Consider the following 25,117-nt stretch of genomic DNA (forward strand, 5'->3'; position numbering starts at 1 on the left):
TCATTCTCTTTCCCCCTCTGTCTTTCTTCTCCTCCCTTCTTTTTTCTTTCTTCCTTTCTCTCTTCCTTCCTGAGTTAACAGATCTTGTTTCCTCATCTAATTTACACACTGGCAGCCTCCTTCTCCTGAAGGGGCTCTTTTCTCCCTCACAATCCCTCTCTTTGCAGACCTCTGCCTACTTATATATCCTTCTCTCATCTACAATCCTCCCACCAGTAACAGCTGTGTTCCAACTCACCTTAACCATCACAGCCTCCTCTTCCCTATCTGCATATGGAATTCCCACTGCCCAATCACTACGGTGCTCCTGCTCTGTTACCTCTGATTGTTAGAGCACTGTGTGGGAGGGGCTTGCCACGGACCATTTTCCATGGACCACCTAAGCCATAGATAGATAGATAGATAGATAGATAGATGAAAATTTAACCAAAGGACAGCTACCTTGCTTTTAAAAGCTGTCCAAATTCATTGAGAGTCCTAGAAAATAACCACAGTTGTTAATTTTGATAATGTTTCTAAAGGAGTTGGGAAGCTTGTGAACAGCCTTCAGCTAATATGTATGAAAGTAATTCCTCAACTCAAGAGGAAAATCTCTGCAGGTGTAATTTATTTAGAAATGATTTGTACCGGGGATTTCAATTCATTAGCTATACTGTCTCATGACAACCTGAATAGGAAATCAATAGGAGCAACCTTTGTGTTTGTGACTTAATAGCTCCTTTTGGTAATATGGAGTCATTACTTCATGCCGCATGACCAGAATTAAATTGCCGTGCTATAAAAGTAAAAATAATAATGTTCATGTTTTAGAGGTTTTAGAAACATGCAAAAACACACAGAGAGACAAAACTATTTGGATTCAACAATTAGCTGCAATACAAAAAGGAATCCAATAATATAATACAAATATTCAATTTAATAAAACTATATGTCATACAATTAAATATGGTTCTTCCAAATCAATTCAGTAAATCCATATGGCAAAATGACATCCATTAATATTGATAAATGAGATATCATAGAAATGTCCACTATGTAACTGTTAGAGGAGTTAAGTCCAAGAACATCTCCGCTGATTCATCTTCAAAGTGTTGTGCTGTTAACTTGTAGGAGAAAAATGGATGAATGTCACCAAACTATTGCCAGTGCAGTACTCATTTGAAAGGTAGCTTTCAAGATGGTGGACACCTAAACCTTTATTTATTTGTTTGTTTGTCTGTTTGTGTTTGTTTGTTTGTTTTATTTGACACATTTGTATACCGCCCCAAACACAAGTCTCTGGGCAGTTGACAACTAAACAATAAAAACAACTGATAAGAAGATTAAAACATTTCAACAATTAAAATTTAAAACGTTAATTTAAACTATTAAAAACACAATTAAAACAATATCTAATTAAAAGCCTGGGTGAACAAATGCATCTTGACTGCCCTTTTAAAAGTTGTAAGAGATGGGGAGGCTCTTATTTCTGCAGGAAGTGTGTTCTAAAGCCTCGGGGCAGCAATGGAGAAGGCCTGTCCTCGAGTAGCCACCAGACAAGCTGGTGGCAACTGCAGATGAACCTTTCCAGATGATCTCAATGGGCGGTGTGGTTCATAGCAAAGAAGACATTCTCTTAAATACCCAGGCCCCAAGCTGTTTAGGGCTTTATGGGTTATAACCAAAACCTTGAACAGAACAGAACTTTATTACAGTCATAGACCAATATACAAGAAATACAAACAATTCATCATGTAAATAAATTTAAAAAGAAGAGAGAAATATATAAACCACTTATGAAATGCATTGTTAAATATCAGATCGAGTTTTGCAGATTATAAAACAAAACCTGGCCACTATAGTAATATTTTTTTCATCTGGGTTAAGTAATAAAAACGTCAAATAAAAATCATCAGAGTGTCCTAAAAACTTAGACAATAAGGGGGAGATTAATCTCAAGCGGGCTTCCTTTAAAAAAATCACAGTGTAAAATTGAATGTGTACTGGTCTTCATGTGGCCAGAACCGCAAGGGCAGAGGCAGGCGGGGAAAGGGATGCCCTTGAACCTGCCCTCTAAAACGGCAGATGGAAGGGCATCCATTCGGGCTAATGTCAATGCACGTCTGAATTTGGGGATAATAACAGAATACAGATAGCCTGCTGGCTTGAGATTAAACAATTGTGCCCCGAAATAGATGGTCTTAGAAATAGAAGCAGCTTCCTCTTGCAATCCTACATCAATGATGCATTGTTTGATCTCCCCCTTAGCCTGCTCATTGCCCATCTGCAGCAGAACCTCTGGAGAAAACTCATAGTAAACCTTGTACTTTGCCCAGAAACTCATTGGCAACCAGTGTAGATCTTTTAAGATAGGAGTGATATGGTTTCTCCATTTGAGGCTCAAGTGCACTAACTTGTGGACAGTCTAACTGATTTGAACCAAATTTGCTACAGCTGAATGGACACATATTTATTATTATTTACATTTTACATCCCACTCTTCCTCCAAGAAGCCCAGAACGGTGTACTACATACTTAAGTTTCTCCTCACAACAACCCTGTGAAGTAGGTTAGGCTGAGAGAGAAATGACTGGGCAAGAGTCACCCAGCAAGTATTATGGCTGAATGGGGATTTGAACTCGGGTCTCCCTGGTCCTAGTCCAGCACTCTAACCACTATACCATGCTGACTGTCAGCAATCTGGCCACCCAGAAGGGAAGTCCAGGAAGATAGTCCACAATACAAACTGAGCTGCAGAAACGAAACACGGAATAGTTCTCTATATCAGGCTTGGGCTGAAAGCTGTCGACACGAGGGTTGACAAATGTTGTCTTCCAGCGGCTAACAGATAGCTGTTGACGTGCTTTATAGTCCAAGCTGATAACTCTCAGCTGGCAGGGATTCAAGGCTTATCAGCCCTCTGCAAGAGGCGTTTACTCCTCCTGATAGTTTCCAGCTGTGCTCTTCGCCTTGTGACACGCCTTTGCTGTGGAGTCAGTGGGGGTTGCGTGCACAGCTCATCTTCTAGTCTGTCTGTCGCTGTTTCTGCTGCCTCAGACTGCTGTGCCTGCTCTGAAACATCGGCCGGACCCTCCTCAACCGTCTCTTGGGAACTGACAGCCGGGCTCTGCCCCTCAGGCACCCCTGCATTAGCTGAAAGGCTGTCAGCTTCCCCTTCCTCCTCGCTATCTGAGATCGAGGGCGTGACACTGGCTCACATAGGGATGCCCCAATGGAATAGTTTGTGATGATGTCACCCAGCCCAATCCAAGATGGCGGATGCATAAGCACAGGAGCAGACCACCAACAGCCCTTGTGCAGCAGCGGTGGCCCCACTGACCCCGCATCTGACATCAGATGCAGGGGGCATGGTCTGGCTCCCGAACTGAGCCTTGAGGCTCCATTCGAAAGCAGTGCAACCAGGAGCAGCGCTTCCCTACAAGGAAGAACTGCTTCTGGCTGCGCTGTGAACGTAGCACCAGCCTTTTAATTCCCGAAGGGGCTGCGTGCCCCCCGCTCCGGAGCTAAACCAGCACCCTTATGTCTGACTTCAGGCATGGGAGGGGGGTGTCGGGGCCGCAAGGCGCAGCCCCTGATTGGGCACGGCCTGAGTTCTTTGAACCCGTTGGCCCAACGGTGGCTCCGCCTCTGCGTAAGCATTTGAGACACAAGTGCACTAACTTGAGGACTGCTGAGTCAGAGATACTTTAACTACCTCTCTTGCTGCCCTCAGCACCCGTTCCACACTGAACCAGTCCACCTGACAGGGCTTGGTTTGGTTTGTTCACAGACCGAACTGCCCCCGGTTCAGATCATGGGAGCCACCAAACCGGCCCGGTTCAAGACAGACTGGTTTGGCATCAAATAGTTCATGCACACCCCTATACTGCATAAACAAGTTGCAATGCACCAATCTCCAAAATCATGCTGCATGGCATGGAGTTAAGGGGACAACCAGTAGAAGTGGAATAAAAAGGAAAACAGTAAGTTTTGCAACAGAAAGGAGCTGTTGTGGGGCAGCAATAGTCTTCCCTGCCACCTGGCAAGAACAGGTCTCCTAAACTTATTATTTGCTCTCATGGAATCCTCATTAGATCTTCATTGTTTCCCTGATCAGATGTTGCTAATATCCGATCAATGAAAATATTCCATGTGATCCATAGCCAGAAAATATTTCCTATATATATATTCTATATATTCATATTGAATACACAGAAAATGGAAAATACTGACAGTCATTTTTGAGGTTGAAAGTGGTCTGCTGCACAAGCTGTACAAACTTAGGTCTTTTGTCCTGCTGTCCTCTTTGGTCAGAGCTTTGGCAGATTTTTGAGGCACTATGAAGAGAACAGAAAGATGAGTGTTCATGCTACAAGCAAAAGTTGGGCAGGAGCCCCTGGTGGCGCAGTGGTAAAACTGCCGCCCTGGAACCAGAAGGTTACAAGTTCGATCCTGACCAGGGGCTCAAGGTTGACTCAGCCTTCCATCCTTCCGAGGTCGGTAAAATGAGTACCCAGAATGTTGGGGGCAATATGCTAAATCATTGTAAACCGCTTAGAGAGCTTCGGCTATAGAGCGGTATATAAATGTAAGTGCTATTGCTATTGCTATTGCTATTCCTCCATTGTACCTAGCCAGACCTGCCCAGCTTCTATGATCACAACTGGATACTGTAGACAGGATTGGGTCTACAGCACCTATGAGCCCATGAACAACCATAAAATTACAACAAGGAAGTCTGTGGCTTATCTTTTCCTTGGCATCCAGGAATTAAGCTGTGCATCTTGCTCTGCATTACCCCTCCGGGCCTCACACAAATCAGCTACCAACATTTGACTCTGTGCAGCATGGCATCCCGTCCACTGTTCATTCAGAGGAGGAATCACAGCTCAGAGGTAGAGCACATACATTACTGGCAAAGGGTTTCAGTTTCAATCCCTGGCATCTCTACTTAAAAAGGATCTCCTGTAGCAAGACCAGAAAAGACCTGAGACCTCGGAGGACCCCTGCCAAACAGAGTAAAAAGTATGGGGCTGGCTAGCTGGACCAGTGGTCTGACTCCGCTTCAAGTGTCTTTGCATGCCTCCATGCCCCTATTCCGCATGCAGCAGTGCCATGCCTTTTCCCCACACAGCGTCTCTTGCCAAGCAAGGGCCAAATGTCCTCTCATCACAGTTTCTATCATACTACGTTCAAGTCTCTGCATCAAAACAAAGCAAAAACCCTTACCGATTGTCTTTAAGCTTCAAGAGGAAAACAGTACAAAACATGACAAACTGGGAGCCACATGTGGTAACTGGAACTGACTGTGTGTGCATGAGGGAGTGTGAGAGAGAGAAGCAGCAGCTGTGCTTTCAAAAGCTCTTGAGAAGCAGCTTGGCAGGCACTATTTGCAAGGCCGCTCCAGGCCTACTGGGTGGCAAATAAAATGTCTGAGATATTGTTTGGCTGCGTTTTCGCCTGCAGTGAAATATGGCAGGCCTTGTGTAAACTCCTAGCATTTACGACTTTTAATGGAAAACCTGACAGACTTTCAGTTATATAGCCACACCAAGGGTGGTGGGGCTGTAATAAAAGACAAAAGCCCTTATCTCTTTGGTTCTCTGTCTTCTCATTATATATCTCTAGTTCTCAGTCTGACAGGATGAACTTTATATGTTAAACATTGAAGCCTAAAATGTTGCCAGAATGATATCAGCTGTAGCATTGTGTATATTTTCAAATGCTAGGCAATTACCTTAGAGAAGTAGCTCTCTGTGCCGTTTGACTTCTTTGTTGTGCTTACAGTTTCAGTCATTGTAGGCAGTGGGGAGAAGCCTTTTGTTGCTTGTCGCTCAGCGTCTCTCTTCTTTGTCTTATCAGGGGGCATCTGAACTGGCTTCAGCTGGACCGCAGAGTGCTGGAACACGACTTCCCCAAAAAGTCCGGACCGGTTGTTCTGTACTTTTGTGTGAGGTGAGTAGGTGGTTTGTCAAGTCGGCTCCCAAAGTGTACCACAGTATGCTTCTATAAGAGCACAGAGGTCTAGAGTGTGATCTGTGATTTAGGAAGAGCCCACCACCAGACATCCCTGGTCACAGAACAGGGCCCAGTGCTAGAGCACATGCTTCATCTCCAGTCTAAAGGATATGAAGAATCAGAGTTGCCTAAAGGAAGGGAGGGAGGAAGCGAGAGAGAGAGAGAGAGAGAAGGGTGGGGGGGGGGAGAGAGCAGCCAGCCAAAGTAGAAAATTCTAGAATGAATGGAGCAGTGGTCTGTCTACAAACTCACTAGCTGGTCTTAAACAAACTGCCATTCAACTTCAGCACCCTATATCCAATTTTTGATCATTCCTGCCTTCTTTTCAGGGCTCTAATATGGATTACTCCGGTAATATATGTGAAACTCTTTGAACACTTGAAATAAGCTGTATACATGCCAAGTATTGCTTTTATCGGGTTCTAGTAACTTGCTCCTGGTGGCAAACCTGCTTTCAGAGCCAGCCTTAGAATGTGATTCAGGGAGCTCCCTTAGCCCCATTTTTTTTAATTATTTGTCTGCCAGCTGGAGGACTGTGGGGCTCCTAGACGGCGTCGGGGGAATCCTCATAATGCAACACACATGTGTGCTGTTGCTGGTGTCTACCTTATGTTTCTTTTTAGATTGTGAGCCCTTTGGGGACGGGACCATCTTATTTATGTGTTACTTATTTTTCTATGTAAACCGCTTTGAGAATTTTGTTGAAGAGCAGTATATAAATAGCAGCAGCAGCAGTCGTCATAGTAGTGTGGTGCATTGTGGGAGTTGCGGGGGCTGGGACAAAGTACCCAGCCTCGGAACCTGCTGGCGGCAATTGTGTGGACAGGCAATCTGCCCATCCAGGGAGCCAAGAGGGATCCTCTGTGGGGAGGTAAGTGCAAACAGCTTTCCTCCCCACTGTCCCTCGAACCCTTTCTCACCAATCGTGAGAAAGGGCTTGATGTGTTATTAAGTGGGAAGACTGACAGAATCATACACATGCACCTCCAACTTAAACATTTCCACTGGAATAGCTGCCTGTAAGAGTATTATCATGCTCCTGAAGTCCCAGTAGGATCCCATGATTTGTGAACTTGTGTTTGCACAGTATATCTGGAATATTTTATCTCCTGAAAACTATAAACCATGTTGTTGAGAGGTTTGAGGGGGCTTCACTGCAGGACACACAGTAAAGTTCCCATTATTCATACCAGAATGTCCCATTGCTACCTTTGTACCCATAAGGCTGGCCCCTATAGATTGTGGCAGATCTGGGGATACCATTCCAGGGCAGCGAATTGTCAGTTACTTTGTTTATTATTCTATTTTAACCTATGGGGATATGCCATTTAGATTATCTGCCTCCGGCACCAAAAATACTACCTCTCCATATCCCAGCCTTCTTTTAAGGAGTGGCTTATGGGAGTTCCTTCATTTTATCCTCACAACAACCCTGTCGGGTAGATTAAGGTGAAAGATAATAAGGCTATTCTCACAAGCAGCAGAAACCGGGCGAAGGGAGCCCAGCCCGGTATCTTCTGCTCGTGTGCTGCAACAGGAGCTCCTGGAAGCCAGTCCTCTTAAATGCCCCCCTGTTGGTTTTTTTGGTCATGTGTCACCACACCACGGCTCCATGCCACAGCAACTAATGGGTAGGAACGGTGCCTATCCTACCCAGCTCCTGCCTCCCACATGATCACTCTCCTCTCCTCCTCCTTAATCTTTGCAAATGCACCATTGTTGATTTGCACCACCCTGGCTGGGCACTCCTCCAACCCCGTTCCAGGGTTGAACAGGCCTAATGTATGCTGAATCTTTTACAAAAGACACTTCATTATAGTTTTATTTCCACGTACACTTCCTATACACCTTGAAGGCTCTTCACATGATTGGTGTGAAGCGCTTCAGGTAGGTCTGCAGGGAGAGCGGGTTTCCCCGACCCTCCCCACAGAACAATTCCTTACCTTTCCCTGGGCAGGTGGATCACCCACCCAGTCAAGCGGCAGCTCTCCTCGCCCAGCTCGCCCAGCAGCTCCAGGGGTCGGGCACAGGGAGGTGCCGCAGTGCAGTACCCCCCCCCCCCGCCACGAGTCCAAATAACGCACTGTGCATGAGTGAGTGGTGCATTATACTGGGAGCCCCCTCCCAGGGTGCTTTATTAACACCCAATCAATTGACCTGGTGTTCCATAACCTGGGTTAAGCGGTGGGCTATGTTGGAGGTCCTGCCACCGGGAGGAGCCACGTGGCTCCCAACTATTCTCACATGCAGCGAAAACTGGGCTGGGTTTCCCTAGCCCGGTTTCTGCTGCATGTGAGAATAGCCTCTTGGTCTAAGCTAAATGCTCCTTGGTACAGGAAGTCCAGCTCTCCTTGGAGTGTTTCCACACACACGCTCTGCATACATTGTAATGAGTCACTTTTACTGTAACCAGAGTAGATTGATCTGTTCACATCCCTGGAAGTGCAGTTGCTTTTAGAGGCTTTGTCTACTGAGAAACAATTGGTAATGTCAGAACGATACTACCACTAAAATACAGCATCTCTGCTTTATCTGGTCGTCACCAACAAAGGAATATCTGTTTTATAGAAGCTGTATAAGGCACATAGATTATTATTCGCTTTGTTAATGTCAGGAAAGAAGATACTGTTAAACCCTTGAATACACTTCTGTATTCAACCCTTCTGGGTATCAAGGACTGCTCTGTAATGAAGTGGCTCCAGATCTGTTGAAAAACAAGACTTTTGAACTTCTTGCTGCCACTTCTCTAGTTGAGGTATTCTGTACCACTCAAGACAGAAATGGGGTGGTCTGCGAGGTCCCAATGCAGGCATTGATCAGACTCTGTGATAATGATGTGGGGTAATTGCAATGGGTTTGTTGTCTTGATTCTCCAGTTTAGTTGTACATTAGTTACAGGAGAAATGACCTGTAGTGCATACCTGCCAACATGTCCCTTTTCCCCATTCAGGTGAATGGCAAAATAGGGACATGTTGGCAGGTATAGTGGTGTGGATCTCTCACACCACTTTTACACAATATTTCATATTTCATATGGTTCGATCACACCACCATATTTAGCTTTGTTTAACTGAAGGGAGTATTGGAAATTATGCTTTTAAAGCACATCTTTAAGAACAGGTATGTAGAGCCGTTTGGACATCTAAAAAGCATCCCTACCACCTTAAAACAGGATCTCTGGCCTCACAGCCACAGCACCATCCTTTCTTTTGCTTGAGAATGCGTTTCTTTTCCTGATTGCAGCTGTTCCTTTTTCCCAGAGGCCATAATCATGGAGATGGCTTTCAGCTCCCCACATATGCAGCCCAGTCCATGGTAGCCTTGGAAGTGATCAAGTTGACTTGCATTGAGTCAGACCATGGTCTGTTTAGCTCAGCATTGTCTACCCTGACTAGCAGCAGCTGAGCTCCCCAATGCAGAGACCCTTTCGACCTGAGATCCTTTTAAGGGGAGCTTATAGAACTTCCAGGCTGGGACCTTCTGCATGCAAAGCATGTACTCGGTCACTGATCCATTGTGCCTTCCTGTGCAGTTGTGTGTGAGAAAGGTAGATAGAAAAGAGATGAGGGCTTTTATGGCAGAGTGGTAACTAAGCCATCTGGTGCCAAACCTTGGAGTATGTTTTAGGTTTTCATTAGGTTCAGTCATGATTTCCTTCTGTCAGGTCTCATTAATTATTGAAGCCTAAAAAAGGAGCAGCCAGTCATTTTTCAAAATGAGAAACTGTTAGAGGGTTTTAAAAAATTGATAAACTCGGAGTAACAGAAAGCAAATACAATATTTTAAAAGTGCATCACATGGGCCATGTTAATAGGTCTGGAAAAGTTGGAGACTACCGGCATTTTTTGGTGAGACTGCATCACATTCTTTTTTTAAATGGTGGCCTTCTCTCAAGTTTTTTCATGATGTCATGTCACCCAGGCTTTTAACTGATATTGTTTTAATTGTTTTGAATGTTGTTTTTAGAATATTGTTTTAAAATTTTTAAATTGTGTTTTACATTTCTTGCTTTTAAATTTTTGTTTTGTATTGCTTTTGTTTTTAATTAATGTTTTACTTTTTAATCTTGTTGTAAACCACCCAGAGACGTAAGTTTTGGGCGGTGTAAAAATATGATAGATAGATAGATAGATAGAGAAAGAAAGAAAGCTATTCTCCCCCAACCCCAGTTCCTAGACATCATTGCTTCACCAGCTACTTAGGCTATGTTAGTAACATTGACAAAGATGACCTTGATGTAAAGTGAATCAGGCTGACTAGATTGTGTTCTATAGAAGGAGCTGAGAGTTAAGTCAGCTCTAGTCCAATATATATAGCCCTAGTGCTTGAGGGCGAATACACACCAGCTACTCCTCCTTAGCAGGATTGCATTCAGCTTTGGAATAAAAAAAATCAGAACCCATACACATTGGCAAGATGAAAGCAGATGAGATTTGCCCTCCCTGACTACTGGCTGCAACATATCAAAGCTAAATTGCCCATCATTACTTCTGATTGCTGGTGTTTTGGAACAGAATGAGAATAGGACGGAGCACAAGAGGAATCCCACTCTCTTTGCCCTCCCAAGACTGACACACTAGATGTTAAAATCGATTTAAAGTGCTCTGCTCTCAAAGGAGGAAGCAGAAGAATCTTTTTCTACAATTTGTGTTCCTTTCCAGCTGATTACTTAAAAGATCAGCAACAGGATTGTTCTTACTCTTTTTTTTCCTTGCCAAGGAATGGTGTGTGCTTTTCATCATGTGCACCCATGAATATTATCCGGAAGCAGGCAGAAAAGCATTCTACCATTCATGGATGGAACTGTAGCAACAACATTATAGTCCATTGGGCCTGTCTATGTAATATATGCATCCTTTATTTATGGAACATTGCAATGGTGGAACATGATAATTGTGGGTGATTTCATGTTCAGCTCTTCTGCAACTCAGATCAGACTGAATCAGGCTGCAGGCAACCTCAGAGGTGTCAGTATCTGTCTGAGCCAAGAAGTCTGCATGAAGAGGGTGGGCTGTACCTGGGCTGTAAATGTTCATCAAGGCAAGGAAAATGTTGGCAGACTGGGAAGGGAGCAGGCAGGCAAGGTGGTGCAGCAAAGTCACCTATAGAACCACCTTCCCCGCCAGGACAGCCATGAGATTTGACAGGACTCTGGGAGTCTTCTCCATCTCAGATTTTTCCATGAATACATTCAAAATGCCAGCAGGGAAAAATACTGGTGGGAATTCTTCTCAGTTTCATGCCTTCCATTGATGTCTGTAACAATCAGAAGTATCATTTTTATTCTGTTCTGGCTGCTTAGAAATTAGTACAGACAGTGTTGGTCTTTACAGTCTTGAATGTCAAAAAAATACATTGACTCCAGACTACCAGTGTGAAAATCTGTGGTCTGTGTTGAACAGGCTTGTAGTCTCAAAATCACTCCAAAGATCTCAGACCAATAAGTGCATAAAAGTTTCCATGGATTACCAACATCGACAGTGTAGGTTCCTGATGGATAGATGATGACTGGACTAAAGTCACATGAGGAGCATCTGTGACAGAGATGGCAAGTTGAATACCAGAAAACATTGATGTTCCAGTTCCCAGTGCCTTACTCGCAAACAAGGTCAGCCTACTATGATTTTTCACTGGTAGGAGCTGGATCAATGAAAATAGATCACATTATTGATATAGTAAATAGTGGCTGTTGGAAAGAACATTTTTTTCTCTATTTGGGACTGAGAGATGTTAATTAGCAAGGAAAATATTAACACCTACCAGGTGAATGGAAAGCCATTATTTTACTTCTTTATGATTCTTATAGCTCCAGCTATGAATCCAGAGGGAGCTAGCTACAGTTCTAGTTTTCTAAGTTTACAATTGAAAGACAGTTTAAGAAATGCAATGCTGCCCCCTGCTGTTCAACAGGTGCGACTTGTTTGCTCAGCAAATATCTTACAAGCTGGATGAGCGAACCGTAGATAAAATTCTATCTAAATGTTAAACAGCACTCCTTTCTACATTTTTATGACAGTTATACTGCAACTAGCAATGCAAAAAGGCCTTATGAAATATGCCCATTAGATGATGAAAATTCATAATGTAATTTGATTTTCTACTTCACCACGAAACCCACTGAGAGATCTTGGACTGTCTGCGTAATCTACTTTAAAGTGTCCTTCTCAGATTAAAATCGTTTTTAAAATCATGTAAGCTCCCCTGAGCTTCTTGGGGGAAAGATAAAAGATAAACATTCTAGTATAACAAGTGAGCAAACGTTCCATGTAATCTGTTGCTGGACTGTACCATTTTCGGCTGCAGGTACTGAATATGTGAATTCTTCTGCAAATAAGCATACAGAACTACACATACAAAACTACCATGCCAAGGATAAGGTTCTATTTTGCCTGTCCCTTACATTTAAAAGAAAGTATTATTATTTGGAGGGCAAGAAGTATTTTACACGGAGGAGTATTCAGATGTTTAATCCCCCACCTACAGCCTGAAATTATATAGACCAACAAAAGATGCACCGCTAAGGGCCTCCTTCCCATGGATTTTAACTTTGGATCAAAATCAAAGTGAGACTGTCCATTATTGTGATGTAGGTATTATCGTTTTTTAGAGAGAATATCAGAGTGCTGAATATTAGGAAAGGGGGAAGTTGGAAAAAGAAAGTGTTTCCTGGCAGCAGTGTTCTCTCTAATTTTTTTCATCTGTGTGCGGAGTAAGTTTTGTTCTGGGCGGCAGTATCAAGGCAGTGTTTGTGCACATGCATTCAGAGTGGGGCCTTCCTGATTCAACCTGAATGGAATGTAATTTAAATGAGCAGACATCAAAAATTGTGTGAGCACAAGCACATGCACATGCCTTAGAGGGAACACTGCCTGGCAGGCAAAGCACCATTAAAGTAAAGTTGTGCCGTCGAGTCGGTGTGTACTCCTGGTGAACACAGAACCATGTGGTTTTCTTTTGGTAAAATACAGGAGGGGTTTACCATTGCCATCTCCTGTGCAGTATGAGATTATGCCTTTCAGCATCTTCCTATAGCGCTGCTGCCCGATATAGATGTTTCCCATAGTCTGGGAAACATACCAATGGGGATTTGAACCAGCAAACCTCTTGCTCCCTAGGCAAGTTACTTCCCGGCTGCACCATAGTCTAGGGCAGGGCAGTGGGATGGGGTGCCAAATCCCTTCTCTCCTCTGATTTACCCAAATGCTTCTGCCAGCACGCCCACTGAAGTGGAAAACCAAGGCCCTGCCTGCCCCCATGTTTCTGACATTCCTGAAGCCAGCTGTGAGGAGAAAGTTGGCTGGAGTTAAGGATTCCTTTTAGTCACTAGCACAAGCCTGCTCAACTTTGTGCCCTGCTCAGCTTTTTTTAGACTCCAACTCCCATAATCCCCAGCCACAGTGGCCAATAGCCAGGGATTATGGGAGTTGTAGGCCAACATCTGCAGGAGGGCCGAAGCTAAGCAGCCCTGTAATAAAAGGACAAAGGTAAGTGCTGAGCTAACTGGTCTATCTCTGGTCAGCCCATCTCTGGTCAGGATTTGGCCAATTGCCAATCTTTGGGGCAGTATGTTAGCAATCCAGCCCCCGACAAGCCTCCCCGCCCCCACACCTTGCCACACTCCAAAGTGAAGGTAGGCCTCCACTTGGGCACTCAGACTGCACACCCAGGCCTTTGAAAGAGCAAAGGATGCGGGAGGGAGGAAAAGGGTAGGAGGCTAGGTCAGAGCGAGTGGAGGTTAAAGGAAGAGGGAAGAGGGCTTCTGCTTTTCTTGAACATCATGTTTTGAAATTATTGATCTTTTTGAGTGTTAAAAATATGTTGATTTCATTTGGTCAAAGACCGTAAATAAATACTAAACTGAAACTGTGTTGATAAAATCATCGTTAAAATTTATTTTCATTTATATTTATATTTTCTCTCTGAGCATATTCTACTATAAAAAGCAGTCTATTCAGCTAATTTCAATGGCAGGATTGTCCATGCAAAGGTTGGTGTCTGCAGGTTAAAGGAAGTATGTTATTCAAAATTAACCCTAACCCACCCCACCCCCCCGCAACCTTTCCCTTTCCCTTACAGCTAATGTAAGTGGCAGGATTGCCAGTGCAAAATTCGGTGTCTGCAGGTCATTTCAAAGTATTTCTTCTAAAAATACAAACAAAATTTCAACCTCCCCCTGAACATATTCTGGTGTAAAAAGTAGTGCAGTCAGTCAATTAAAATAGCTGGGCAAGGGAGGGAGAAAGAGGGGAGAGGGAAGAAAAAAAGAAGAGTGAGAGAAAGAGGGTGGAGAAGGAAGGAGTCAGAAGGCGGTGCGAGAAGGTAGTGCAAGGCTATGTGCAGCCCTCGAGAGGTACTACATTTTTATTTATTTATTTATTTATTTATTTGTTGTTTGTTTGTTTGTTTACATTTTATATCCCGCTCTTCCCCCAAGGAGCCCAGAGCAGTGTACTACATGCTTAAGTTTCTCCTCACAACAACCTTGTGAACTAGGTTAGGCTGAGAGAGAAGTGACTGGCCCAGAGTCACCCAGCAAGTATCATAGGAACATAGGAAGCTGCCATATACTGAGTCAGACCACTGGTCTATCTAGCTCAATATTGTCTTCACAGACTGGCAGCGGCTTCTCCAAGGTTGCAGGCAGGAATCTCTCTCAGCCCTATCTTGGAGAAGCCAGAGAGGGAACTTGAAACCTTCTGCTCTTCCCATGGTTGAATGGGAATTCTCATGGTTGAATGAGGACTTGGACTCGGGTCTCCCCGCCAGTCCTAGTCCCGCACTCTAACCACTACACCACATTGCACACCCAGGCCCCAATAATTACAGGACATGAATAAATTGGAAGAACTAGGGCCACTTTATTGATTGAATTTACAAATAACCTGCAATGAGGAACATACATGTGAGTACCCCTATGTGGGTCAGCCTCATAAGGAGGACTGCCCAGAACAGGGCAAAGGTCTGGGTGTTGATTCAGCTTGACTCCAGGTCTGGACATCACCACAACTGTGAGGTTTATCTCTGCTGAGAGGAGGCCAGCCTGCTCCATCTGACCCAGGCCGCAAAAAACTGATGGGTTGGTCCAGCCAGCCTCCAAGTAGGGGCAGATCGCAGCCCAAGGGCTGCAAAACCTGCAAGGGCTGTTCCTCGGCTTCCCACTTACCTTAATCGGTCCTCCAGTCGAACACCAATATGAGACAATCTACCCCAATCCGCACTCTTCTGCAAAGTGGCCAAAACATCCTAGACAATGAAACCCTGCCAGGAAAATCAGTGAAAAGTAGGTGGGAAAGGGCTACCCCCCAAGCCAGTCGGGTGTGACTCAAAAAATTCCTATTTGGCCCCAAAAAGGCGCCCAGATAACCCTCACTGAAATGGGATGGGCGGGAGGGTGCCTTGCCACAGAGCAACTGAGAATGAGCGTAGGGAGCCCGCCGCTTATGCAGCTGCTCCCTCGCTCCAATTGGCCAGCCACCATCACGTGCTGGGGGAACAAAATGACAGCCCCCGTGCCTGACGGGGCCGGGCACACAACTCCGCCCCCGCCTTATTGTGAAGTGTGGCAGCGGGGAGCGGTTTTACAATCAAATTCGACCAGCCCACCACCCAATTTGAGTTTGACACCCTTGGCCTCGGACCTGTGAAACTTGAGTTTTCATCCCTTTGCGATTTTGGGCAATTTTTCTTATTTCTTTTTCATATTTCTCTTTAAGTACTTTTGGCAGAAAACCAGTACAGACAAGTGATGATAAAAAAATTTCAAGTTTTCCAAGTACTCTTCTCTTCTCTTCTCTTCTCTTCTCTTCTCTTCTCTTCTCTTCGCAGTCTTTGTGCTAGCCTCGTTAGCTAAAGTAGACTCATTATTAGCCCTATATTGCAGGGTGGAAGCTGAGGCAAAAGTGGCTTACCTAAAGTAACCTGTTCCGCTTGTGGATGAGGTGAAATTTTAACCAGCACTTTCTAGCTTCCACGTGGGCCGTTCTGCGACACATGCTCTCATTTCCTGATCCATAAAAGTTTGAGGTCTACCATTTGTATCAAATAAGTACAGATTATGTTTAATTAGTATGCTATTCTCCTAACTTTCGGAAACTCTGAGGTAGCAATCGGATCTGAATCTGCTACCTTATCTCAATGTAACATATGGAAATATACCCACTTAGGGTTGCAACTTGCAGCTAGGATCACAAGGAGTACCCTTCTTTCTCTTTAGCTTAGCAACTGTGAAGAATGATGTTGCTATGACTTCTCCCACCCTTCTCCCTCCATAGTGCCACCAGCCACCCGCTCCTGAGTGCTGAGGGGCAGACTGAGAGTTCTTTTAGCAGCTGGAGCAGAGATAGGACCTGGAGAGGAAGACCGTGGGAGAAGTTGAGGTTTTGAGGCTATTAAAAAGAAGGAGCCATTCTCTAGGTCGGCAATCTGGTATCCCTAAATAACATTGTTGCTAAATAGGTTGGCCTTGCTGAAAATCTGAACATCAGTAATTGGCACAAAATAATATGGGATATATGCTTGAGGAGTTTATTTCAGCTCGATGTAATAATAGTCAAGAAAAGTTAAATAGATATGATTTCAAGCGAGTATGGAAACCTGTTATAGATATTATTATTATTATTATTATTATTATTATTATTATTAATTCGATTTCTATACCGCCCTTCCAAAAATGGCTCAGGGCGGTTTACAAAGAGAGATAACAAACAAATAAGATGGCTCCCTGTCCCCAAAGGGCTCACATTCTAAAAAGAAACATAAGACACACACCAGCAACAGTCACTGGAAGTACTGTACTGAGGGTGGATAGGGCCAGTTACTCTCCCCCTGCTAAATAAAGAGAATCACCACAGTAAAAGGTGCCTCTTTGCCCAGTTAGCAGGTATTGTTGAGAGAAGCAGGGTTTATTATAACCCGAGTAAGATTTTGGTTGAAATGTTCAGGAAGATGATGTATTGAAATATCAAAAATATGTAATTGTGATTGATATACCTGCTAAATATGGTTATACCAATTGTACATATTGTAAATGTTTTATTTCCCCCCCTCTTTTATTTTGATATACTACCAATTTATTATTCAGCTTAAATAATAGGTAGGTAGGTAGGTAGGTAGCCTAGTCCTGTAAGAATACATTAAAAAGAATAGTAGGTGCATCCTAAATATTTACTACAAGATTTATGTTATTTTAATGCCTGGTTATTTTACTATGTCTGTTTACTTATTATTTACATTTATATACTGCCCTTTGTCATATGCTGAATGTTATAAACTCTTTTGGCTTAGAGGCAGGTTATAAATGTGAGCAACAAATGTGAGCAACAACAGAATCAAGATCCTGCAAATTTTAGCTGCATCCAATAATCCTTGATTCAGAAATTCTCTCTGTTGGGGCTACAAAGTAAGGACCTCAATACAAAATCACATACTGCAAACATACTGAGCCAACGTGGTGTATTGGTTTGAGTGCTAGACTAGGACCAGGGAGACCCGAGTTCAAATCCCCATTCAGCCATAAAACTAGCTGGGTGACTCTGGGCCAGTCACTTCTCTCTCAGCCTAACCTACTTCACAGGGTTGTTGTGAAAGAGAAACTCAAGTATGTAGTACACCACTCTGGGCTCCTTGGAGGAAGAGTGAGATATAAATGTAATAATAATAATAATAAATAATAATAAATGCACAATAGCCTATTTACTCCATTACTGTTTTCCACAAACAACAGGCATGGTGGGAAGGAAGTGATCGTATGTAGCATTTATATAGACCAGTAACTATTATTCCCATGCTACAAATTGAAGTGAAGGACTGAGTAGAGAGAAGGTGTTGAACCACCTAGAAGTCACCTAGAAAGGTGGCCACCTTGAAAGTTCAGCCTACAAGTGAGGTTTCAGCCAGGGACTTGCTACTTACACTTCAGTCTCTATGAGGCTGTTCTCACGAGCCCAGGCTTGGCTGCCCATGAGAGCCACGCGGATCCTGGTGGCACCTCAGCAGCAAACCCGCCTAAGGAGCCCGTCTCGTAAATGAGGTTAAGGGACTGGATGTACCCTAACCCTTGTTAAAGTGATCTTGTGACTGTGCCAGCTGCTTTCAGCCGATGCTGCTGCACACTAATGGGTGCCCAACTGTTGCTGGGGGAATCCCCACAATGCTCTGCACCCTTGTGCAGTGCATTGTGGGGTTTCTGGGGACTGGAACAACACATCCTGGGCCCCTGTGCTCCCTGGGAAAATTCGCGCACCCAGATGATCCTCAGAGAGCGTGTGCAGGGAAGGTGGGCTTCTGCAGCCTTCCCCGCCCATCGCCCTGCCTGGTCATGAGAATGACCTCTGCATCTGAGGCAGATACAGGAATGTACTGGGACGTTATGTGCAGCAGTGCCACAAATATGTAGAACTCCACAGATTCTGCACCCAGGAATAGTTTTAGCTATTTTCATTTTAATTCTTTATTCAGGGGACATTTTCCCCTTTTATCGTTTCTCCCCCTGAGAACCCTTTCAAAAGCAATTCCTCATGGACTATGATGCAACCATTTCTTAAGAAGCAAAGCCACACAGTTCTCAAGGACAGGGAATGGGGGAAAGGAAACCATCCCAACCTAAAATATTTATGGAGCTATAAATCAGCCTGTGAAATAAAACAAGCATTAATGCCTTTCATATTGGCCAGGATTTACACATATAGCAATGCCGAATGATCATGTCTTAAGGGACACACAAATCTTACCAAGAGTCATAATACAATCACTGAAACAAAAAAGGAATTCCTCTTTCAGCCCTCAAGGCTCCACTGAGCACATTTTTTCACATAATAAAAGAACACAGAGTAGGATCTTATTTATTTATTTGGTGGCTGCAATTTCTTTCCTGGGTTTATATGACTTCTCTGTATCATTTTTAGGTTCTACATTGAGAGCATATCTTATCTCAAGGATAATGCTACTATTGAGCTGTTTTTCTTGAATGCAAAGTCCTGTATATACAAGGTAAGGCCTCAATTTTATTTCTTCATATCACTGTTGTTGTTGTTGAACATTCCTTAAAAATAAACACAGTCAGGTTATGCCTCATTTTACCAAATATTCTTTGACATCTAGCTAGCTATTTGTCACACAATGAAGTATTCTCATGAGCAGCAGAAACCAGGCTAAGGGAGCTCAGCCTGGTTTCTGCTGCTTTTGTACACCCATGGGAGCTGTGCGGCTCTTGGCAGCAAGCCCGCTTATGGAGCCCTCCACTTAACCTGGGTTTTGGGACGGGTGTGCCCACAAAATGGGTTACTGGTTCAAGTGACTGCTGCAGCTGCTTGCAGCCATGGTGGACACACTTAGGGAGGGGGGGTAGTGCACTCACACGGTGCATTACTGGGGCTCCGGGGGGTGGGGCGCTGCACGGCGGCACTTCCCTTCACCCAGCCCCCAGAGCTGCCAGGTGAGGCACAAGCAGATGCCAGGAGAGCCACTGCTCGTCTGTGCCGCTGATCTGCCTGCCCAGAGCCCTGGCTGTGATAGTCTGTGGGGAGGTAAGTGTTTTGGGGCTCCCTCCCCACAAAAGAGGGTAGCCTTCTCACGCGATCGTGAGAATAGCTTCTCTATGTCACACATTCTGTCACACTTTCATATGACCAAGAAACAAACTCAGGGTGGGCCTGTCAAGATAGGAGCAAACATTATTCTTAGTGCCTTGTGTTACCATGGGCAGGAAACAGGTTTTGCCCCATCCCATGGTGTGCCCCTTTACTTTCTCCCATATCCTGTGCATAAATGACTACCAGTTACTCTTGTGAAAAGGTAAAGCACTACACTTGGGAAACTGTTGCAGTGAAGGCAAAAGCCTGGCCTCTACCCCGACAATGTCCTCATTGACAGTCACCCACCCACACACAAGCCCTTCCACCACATATTCATCACCTGTCATCATGATGGGCATTTTGTTCATATGTAACACATAAAAGAGAAAGCTTTTGCCTTTCCCTCATACAGGTAGAGCTCCTGGGGAAAAGACAGACAGAAATCCAATAAGTATAGCTGTCTGCCTTTCATGCAGGTGTTGCAAAGAGCCCTGCCTGAATAGAGAGATAGTAAATATATAATTCCAAAACTCTCTAGATAGAAAAATAATGTTTTTCAGTTAAACAAAAACAACTTTACATCAGGTTTCAAAATAGCAATCATATTCCGGATAGCATGGAATAATCTATATGAAGCATTTTGTCAAAACAAGAAGAAGGTGATCTTGCATTGGTTCAGGGACCTAGACTAGACAACCTTTCAAATCTACAGCTTTCTAAGTACACAAATAAATCCATTTTTGGTCTGTTTGAAGTGGGTTATCAGGCTGTTTGCTACGTGAGAATTTAGCACTGTTTCCAAGTAACCCCATGATAGCTGGAGGTCATTGGAGGCATCCATCAGAAGAGGGCACTCTTGCAGCTGGATTGCATACGGGGCGGGTGCTGTTGTCCACTGCCTGTTTCAGGGAGGCCAGAAACTTGCCATGTGCATCAGAACAAACACAGTTGCAATCAATGCTGATCCAAAGCTGTTTGGCCTGATGGGCTTTTTAAAGAGGCCATAGTCTTGCTGCTGGTTACTTAAAACAAAGCAGTCCCAAATGTAGAATGTTGTGCAATACATTGACAGATGAACGGCTTCCTTCCTGATGCTAGAATACTGAATGCTGTATTAGAAACAGAATGCTAAGGATGCACAGTTGTTCTGTGCTATGTGAAGGGAAAAATCCCTTAAGATGAAAGAAATCAGTCTTACTAACTTAAACCACACAGAGCATCTGCACACTAGTACTTGATTGCTTCCCTCACCCCCTGCCACAGCCCCGCTTACCTCAGAGAGATCTCCACCCTCACCTGAGTCACACTCCTGCTCCTCCTCCTCCATCCAGTTGCTTCCATCCCCCTCACCCTTCTTGGTCACTTCTCCATCCCTTTACTCCATCCCCCTCATCCCTCTTGGTTGTGGCGCCTATTGGCCAAGCTGTAGCCCCCTATCCCCAGAGACCTCCTAGCCCGAGCTCTGCTCCTGCTCCTCCCCACAGGAGCAGAAGCGGTTGACCGGGCCCTTCCTCGCTGCCTTCCATGGCCACTCATTCCCCTCGGGCCACTGACAGCCCCAGGCCCCTCTTTGCCTGCCTGCTTCCGCCAATACCCTCGGTAGCCCCAAACAGCAGCAGTGGTTGACTGTGCCCTTTCTTGCTACTAATAGGCATCGCCAAGGCTGCTCATTCCGCTCAGGCCGCTGACAGGCTCAGCCCTGTCCCTCGCCCTTCCTTCTTTCTCTCTTCCCCTCCCTCCTTTTTGTCTCTGCTCCACTCACTCTTTCCCTCCCTTCTTTTTCTCTCTGCTCCACTCACTCTTCCCCTCCTCCCCTTCCTGAGTTAACAGATCTTGTTCATCTTGTTTCCTCATCTAATTCACACAATGGCAGCCTCCTTCTCCTGAAGGGGCTCTTTCCTCCCTCACGACCTCTCTCTTCGAAGACCCCTGCCCACGATCCTTTTATATATATAGATTCCTCTCCTCTACAATCAAGAACATCTTCTGATTAGTAACAATTGCATTCCAACTGACCTTAACCATCACAGGCTCCTCCTCCCTGTCTGCATACGGAATCCCCACTGCCCAATCAGGTGCTTCTGCTCACGAACTCTCGCAAGAGCTGCCACACACAGGATTAGCTATGGGTACGCCTTAGAGAATTAGATAGATAGATAGATGGTTTCCCTGGAAAACACCCTTAACTCTTAAAACCACCCCTGCCTGTGTGGTTTTTGATCACTTGATTAGCGATTTGTGAAGATTCCCAGGATTGGCTCAGAGACTTAGGAATGAACTGAGTCATTTCCCTCCAAACTGGAAATAATTCTGTTCTTCATCTGAGAGTCCAAAGAACAACCTCCTGGAGCCTTTTCAGACGGTGACTTTACCTTGAGAGGGTGGATTTGTGTTCACATATTGGCCAGATTTACCCTGAAGTCTGTGCTATATTTCAAGGAGCATGTCACACACGATTTGGGGTTTTCCTTCCATATTGCAACCTAGCCTGAGATATGTCCAAGGTAGGGGAAAAAAATATTTTTGCGTTGGAGTATCCGAACTTGCAGTAAACCTTTCAGTAAACCCACAGTAAAGTCTGCTGTCTGAAAAAACTCCTGGCAAAGCAAAGGATAAAATCACTTTTGCTTAGCTAAGGGGCTTGAGGATCCCCCAGTGAGGGTTGCCTTTTCTCCTTCTTCCCCACTCTCTGATTTCAAGGCAGAGCCCGTCAAAACTAGCCTCAGAGCTAAGTTGTGGTCTTTGCTGTGTAGCTGTGAGGCCAGTTTTGAAGGGTTGTGCTCAGGAAATTGGGGTGGGGGGAGCAAATGCCACCCCTACTGGGGACCCTCAAACCCTGATATGGAAGGTCTGTCTTTAGTGTAGGAACAGTTCACATTCACAAACATTCTTGTTTACACAGTGAAGGAATAAGAGGGAATTTGTGCCAGTGCATACATGGTGTGTAACCAAGGCCCAGTTTGCATGGTTTTTAAATTATTGTTGTTGTAGTAGTTGTTTACACAGTCAGTCAGGTGTTATTGACTGGTTTGTTTTATCCAGACATCGAGTCCTTCCCAAGGACCTGGGATGGCTGAATTTTTTTTTCAATGTTGTCAAAGATATCGTCGCAGAATATAGGCTATTCCCAGTAATGCTGCTTTTTTTAATTGGCTGATGGTGATTTCTGTGGCCCCTATGGTGTTGAGGTGCTCTTCAAGTTGTTTTGGATGATGATGATGATGATGATGATGATGATGATGATGAAGAAGAAGAAGAAGAAGAAGATGATGATGATGATTTTGAGTAAGAAGGACTGGGCAAATTGAGTCTATGGCCAATCTGATGTTGTAACTAATGTGGATCAGCCATTACTGGTGAATTTTTAGAAAGCCTCCTTTATCTCCAATTATTTTAGTAGTATTTTCAGTACCTTGATCTATGCTGAGGAGGACTTTTTAAAATTTATTTGGTGTTATTGTTTGCAATAGAAGTTTGATTGTCTTCTCTTTTACATTTGTTTTAATCTCATGCTGGTCGCTGACCGAAATAAAGAGATTGATTGATTGAGAAAGCAAGTGGAGGCAAGATTGAGGCTCAGCATGTCCTGGCTGAGCCCAAATGTAGCACGATGGGAAATGTCACTCCTTTATTCCAGTAAAACTGTTGTTGACATTAAGCTTAAGGGCCTATGACAGACTGGGGGTTACTCTATGCTTTCTTGGGATCTAGGATCTCCCTCAGTAGAGAGATTGCTCTGATTCTAATATTGAAGCACTCTGCCATAATGAGATATAGGCTGCCACTTAAGTATGTTGGGACCATGTTGTATTAGTGTGCGACTTTATCTGAGATTCATGGAAGGTGGCTGTCAATACAAGGTAGGCCTAGCTCTCACAGAGGTGATAGACCCGAGCTGTCTCACTCCAGCCTGCCATGACTTACATCTGTCTTTCTAAATGCAGGGATTTTAGTCATATCTCACCTTGCTTTCATTATAGAACTCCAAGCACCGAACACAGGGTTCCCAGGTAGACTCTCACTAACTAGACCCAGACTTTCTTAGCTCTTCAGCAAGCAACCCTGAGACCATGCCTGGAAAATAAAAGAAACAGGGGCAGGATTTCTGAGAACAAGATTCTCAGCAAGGTTTTCAAGGATAATTCTTGAATCAATTCAGCAGCATATCTTAAGAGAATTTTTGTGGTTACATTTTATGCATATAACTGTAGCAATGCTATCAACACTGGTCAGACTCTTCTTTTTTAGCAAATGGATTTGTGTCTTTGGTTTGCATGCCTGTTTCATAGGATCACATAACTGTATATCAACATAGTTCCAGGGCCAGCTGCCCCAAGAGATAAGGCGAACTGCAGCAGGACAAAGAGGACAGTGACAAAACCAAACGAAAACAAAACAAAAATAACCTACTGGTGTAAAAATAAGTATTTTATGTTGAGATCCCAATGCTGGGATGACATAAAATACCCCCCCCCTTTTTTTTTTTTGCATCCGTGGATTATTTTTTTTCTAATGTGAGGCAACAGCCTCAGGTGGCAAGTGTGCTATGGGGCAGCAAGTACAGGCACCCTGCCCCATCCCCGAATGGGTGCTACCCACCTGCCTAGGGCCACCACCCCTGACTGTGAATTTGTCTTACCAACACCCATACCACCCTGCTCCTTGCCTCAGTGGCGGACACACTTTCCTCTTCCCCCTCACCACCGGCCTTCTGTGGTGATCCTTGCGGCAGTATGGAGCATGCATCCAACAGTGATGTCAGCAGCTCCTTTGCTGGCTGGCCTTTCATCATCACTTGTTGACGAGAGGGAAGCCAACAGAGGAGCTGTTGCTGTTGCTGTTGGATGCATGATCCATGCTGCCTCACCAGCATGCAAGTAGAGATGTGCACGGACTGCGGAGGCATGGTCCAACGCCGGGGGGTGGCTCTTTAAGGGCAAGGGGGTTGTACTTACCCCTCCTGCCTCTTTTCCCCCTTTGGTGCTCCATTTTCAAGTAAAATCTTTGGGGCAGCAGCAGTCCTCCCTGCCACCCCTGCCCCCTTGTTGATGATAAATGCGGAAGTAACTTCCACTCATGCGGCTGCACCATGTGGTGTGTGTGGTGTGCGCACGTCAGTGGCAGCCACATGCACGGAAGTTACTTCCACATTTACCATCAACAAGGGGGCAGGGGCGGCAGGGAGGATCGTTGCTGCCCCAAAGATTTTATGTGAAAATGGAGCGCTGGAGGGGGAAAAGAGGCAGGAGGGGTAACTACAACCCCCCTGCCCTTAAGGAACCCCCCTCCCCCCCATGTCAGACCACCAGACCGGGCCACTTGCGAACCAGTTTGCAGGCCTCCAACATGGCTTGCGGACCAGTTCGTGCGCATCCCTATATGCAAGTAAGAGAAGGCTGGCAACAAAGGGGGGTGAGGCAAGAGGCAGGCCAGTAAAGGAGGTGGGGGGTGGGGCCAGTGAGGGGCCCAGGGACATCAGTGTCCACTCCAGCCCAGGGGGCAGCACCAGTGGGGGGAGGGCAGGGCAGCTTGTTGCCATTTGCATTGAG

General features: G+C 44.8%; 1 protein-coding gene across 11 annotated transcripts in view; it reads left to right on the forward strand.

Annotated features, from left to right (window-relative positions):
* FRMD4A (FERM domain containing 4A) overlaps nt 1–25,117 on the forward strand; it is a 614,972-nt gene that overhangs the window by 434,383 nt on the left and 155,472 nt on the right. For all 11 annotated transcript variants that reach the window (XM_053257645.1, XM_053257644.1, XM_053257646.1 and 8 more), the window contains 2 exons: nt 5,842–5,934; nt 18,900–18,984. In XM_053257645.1, the coding sequence (XP_053113620.1) occupies nt 5,842–5,934; nt 18,900–18,984 (178 nt within the window). The remainder of the gene's footprint in view (nt 1–5,841; nt 5,935–18,899; nt 18,985–25,117) is intronic.

This window comes from Hemicordylus capensis, chromosome 5 (assembly GCF_027244095.1).
Source record: "Hemicordylus capensis ecotype Gifberg chromosome 5, rHemCap1.1.pri, whole genome shotgun sequence".
NCBI lineage: Eukaryota > Metazoa > Chordata > Lepidosauria > Squamata > Cordylidae > Hemicordylus > Hemicordylus capensis.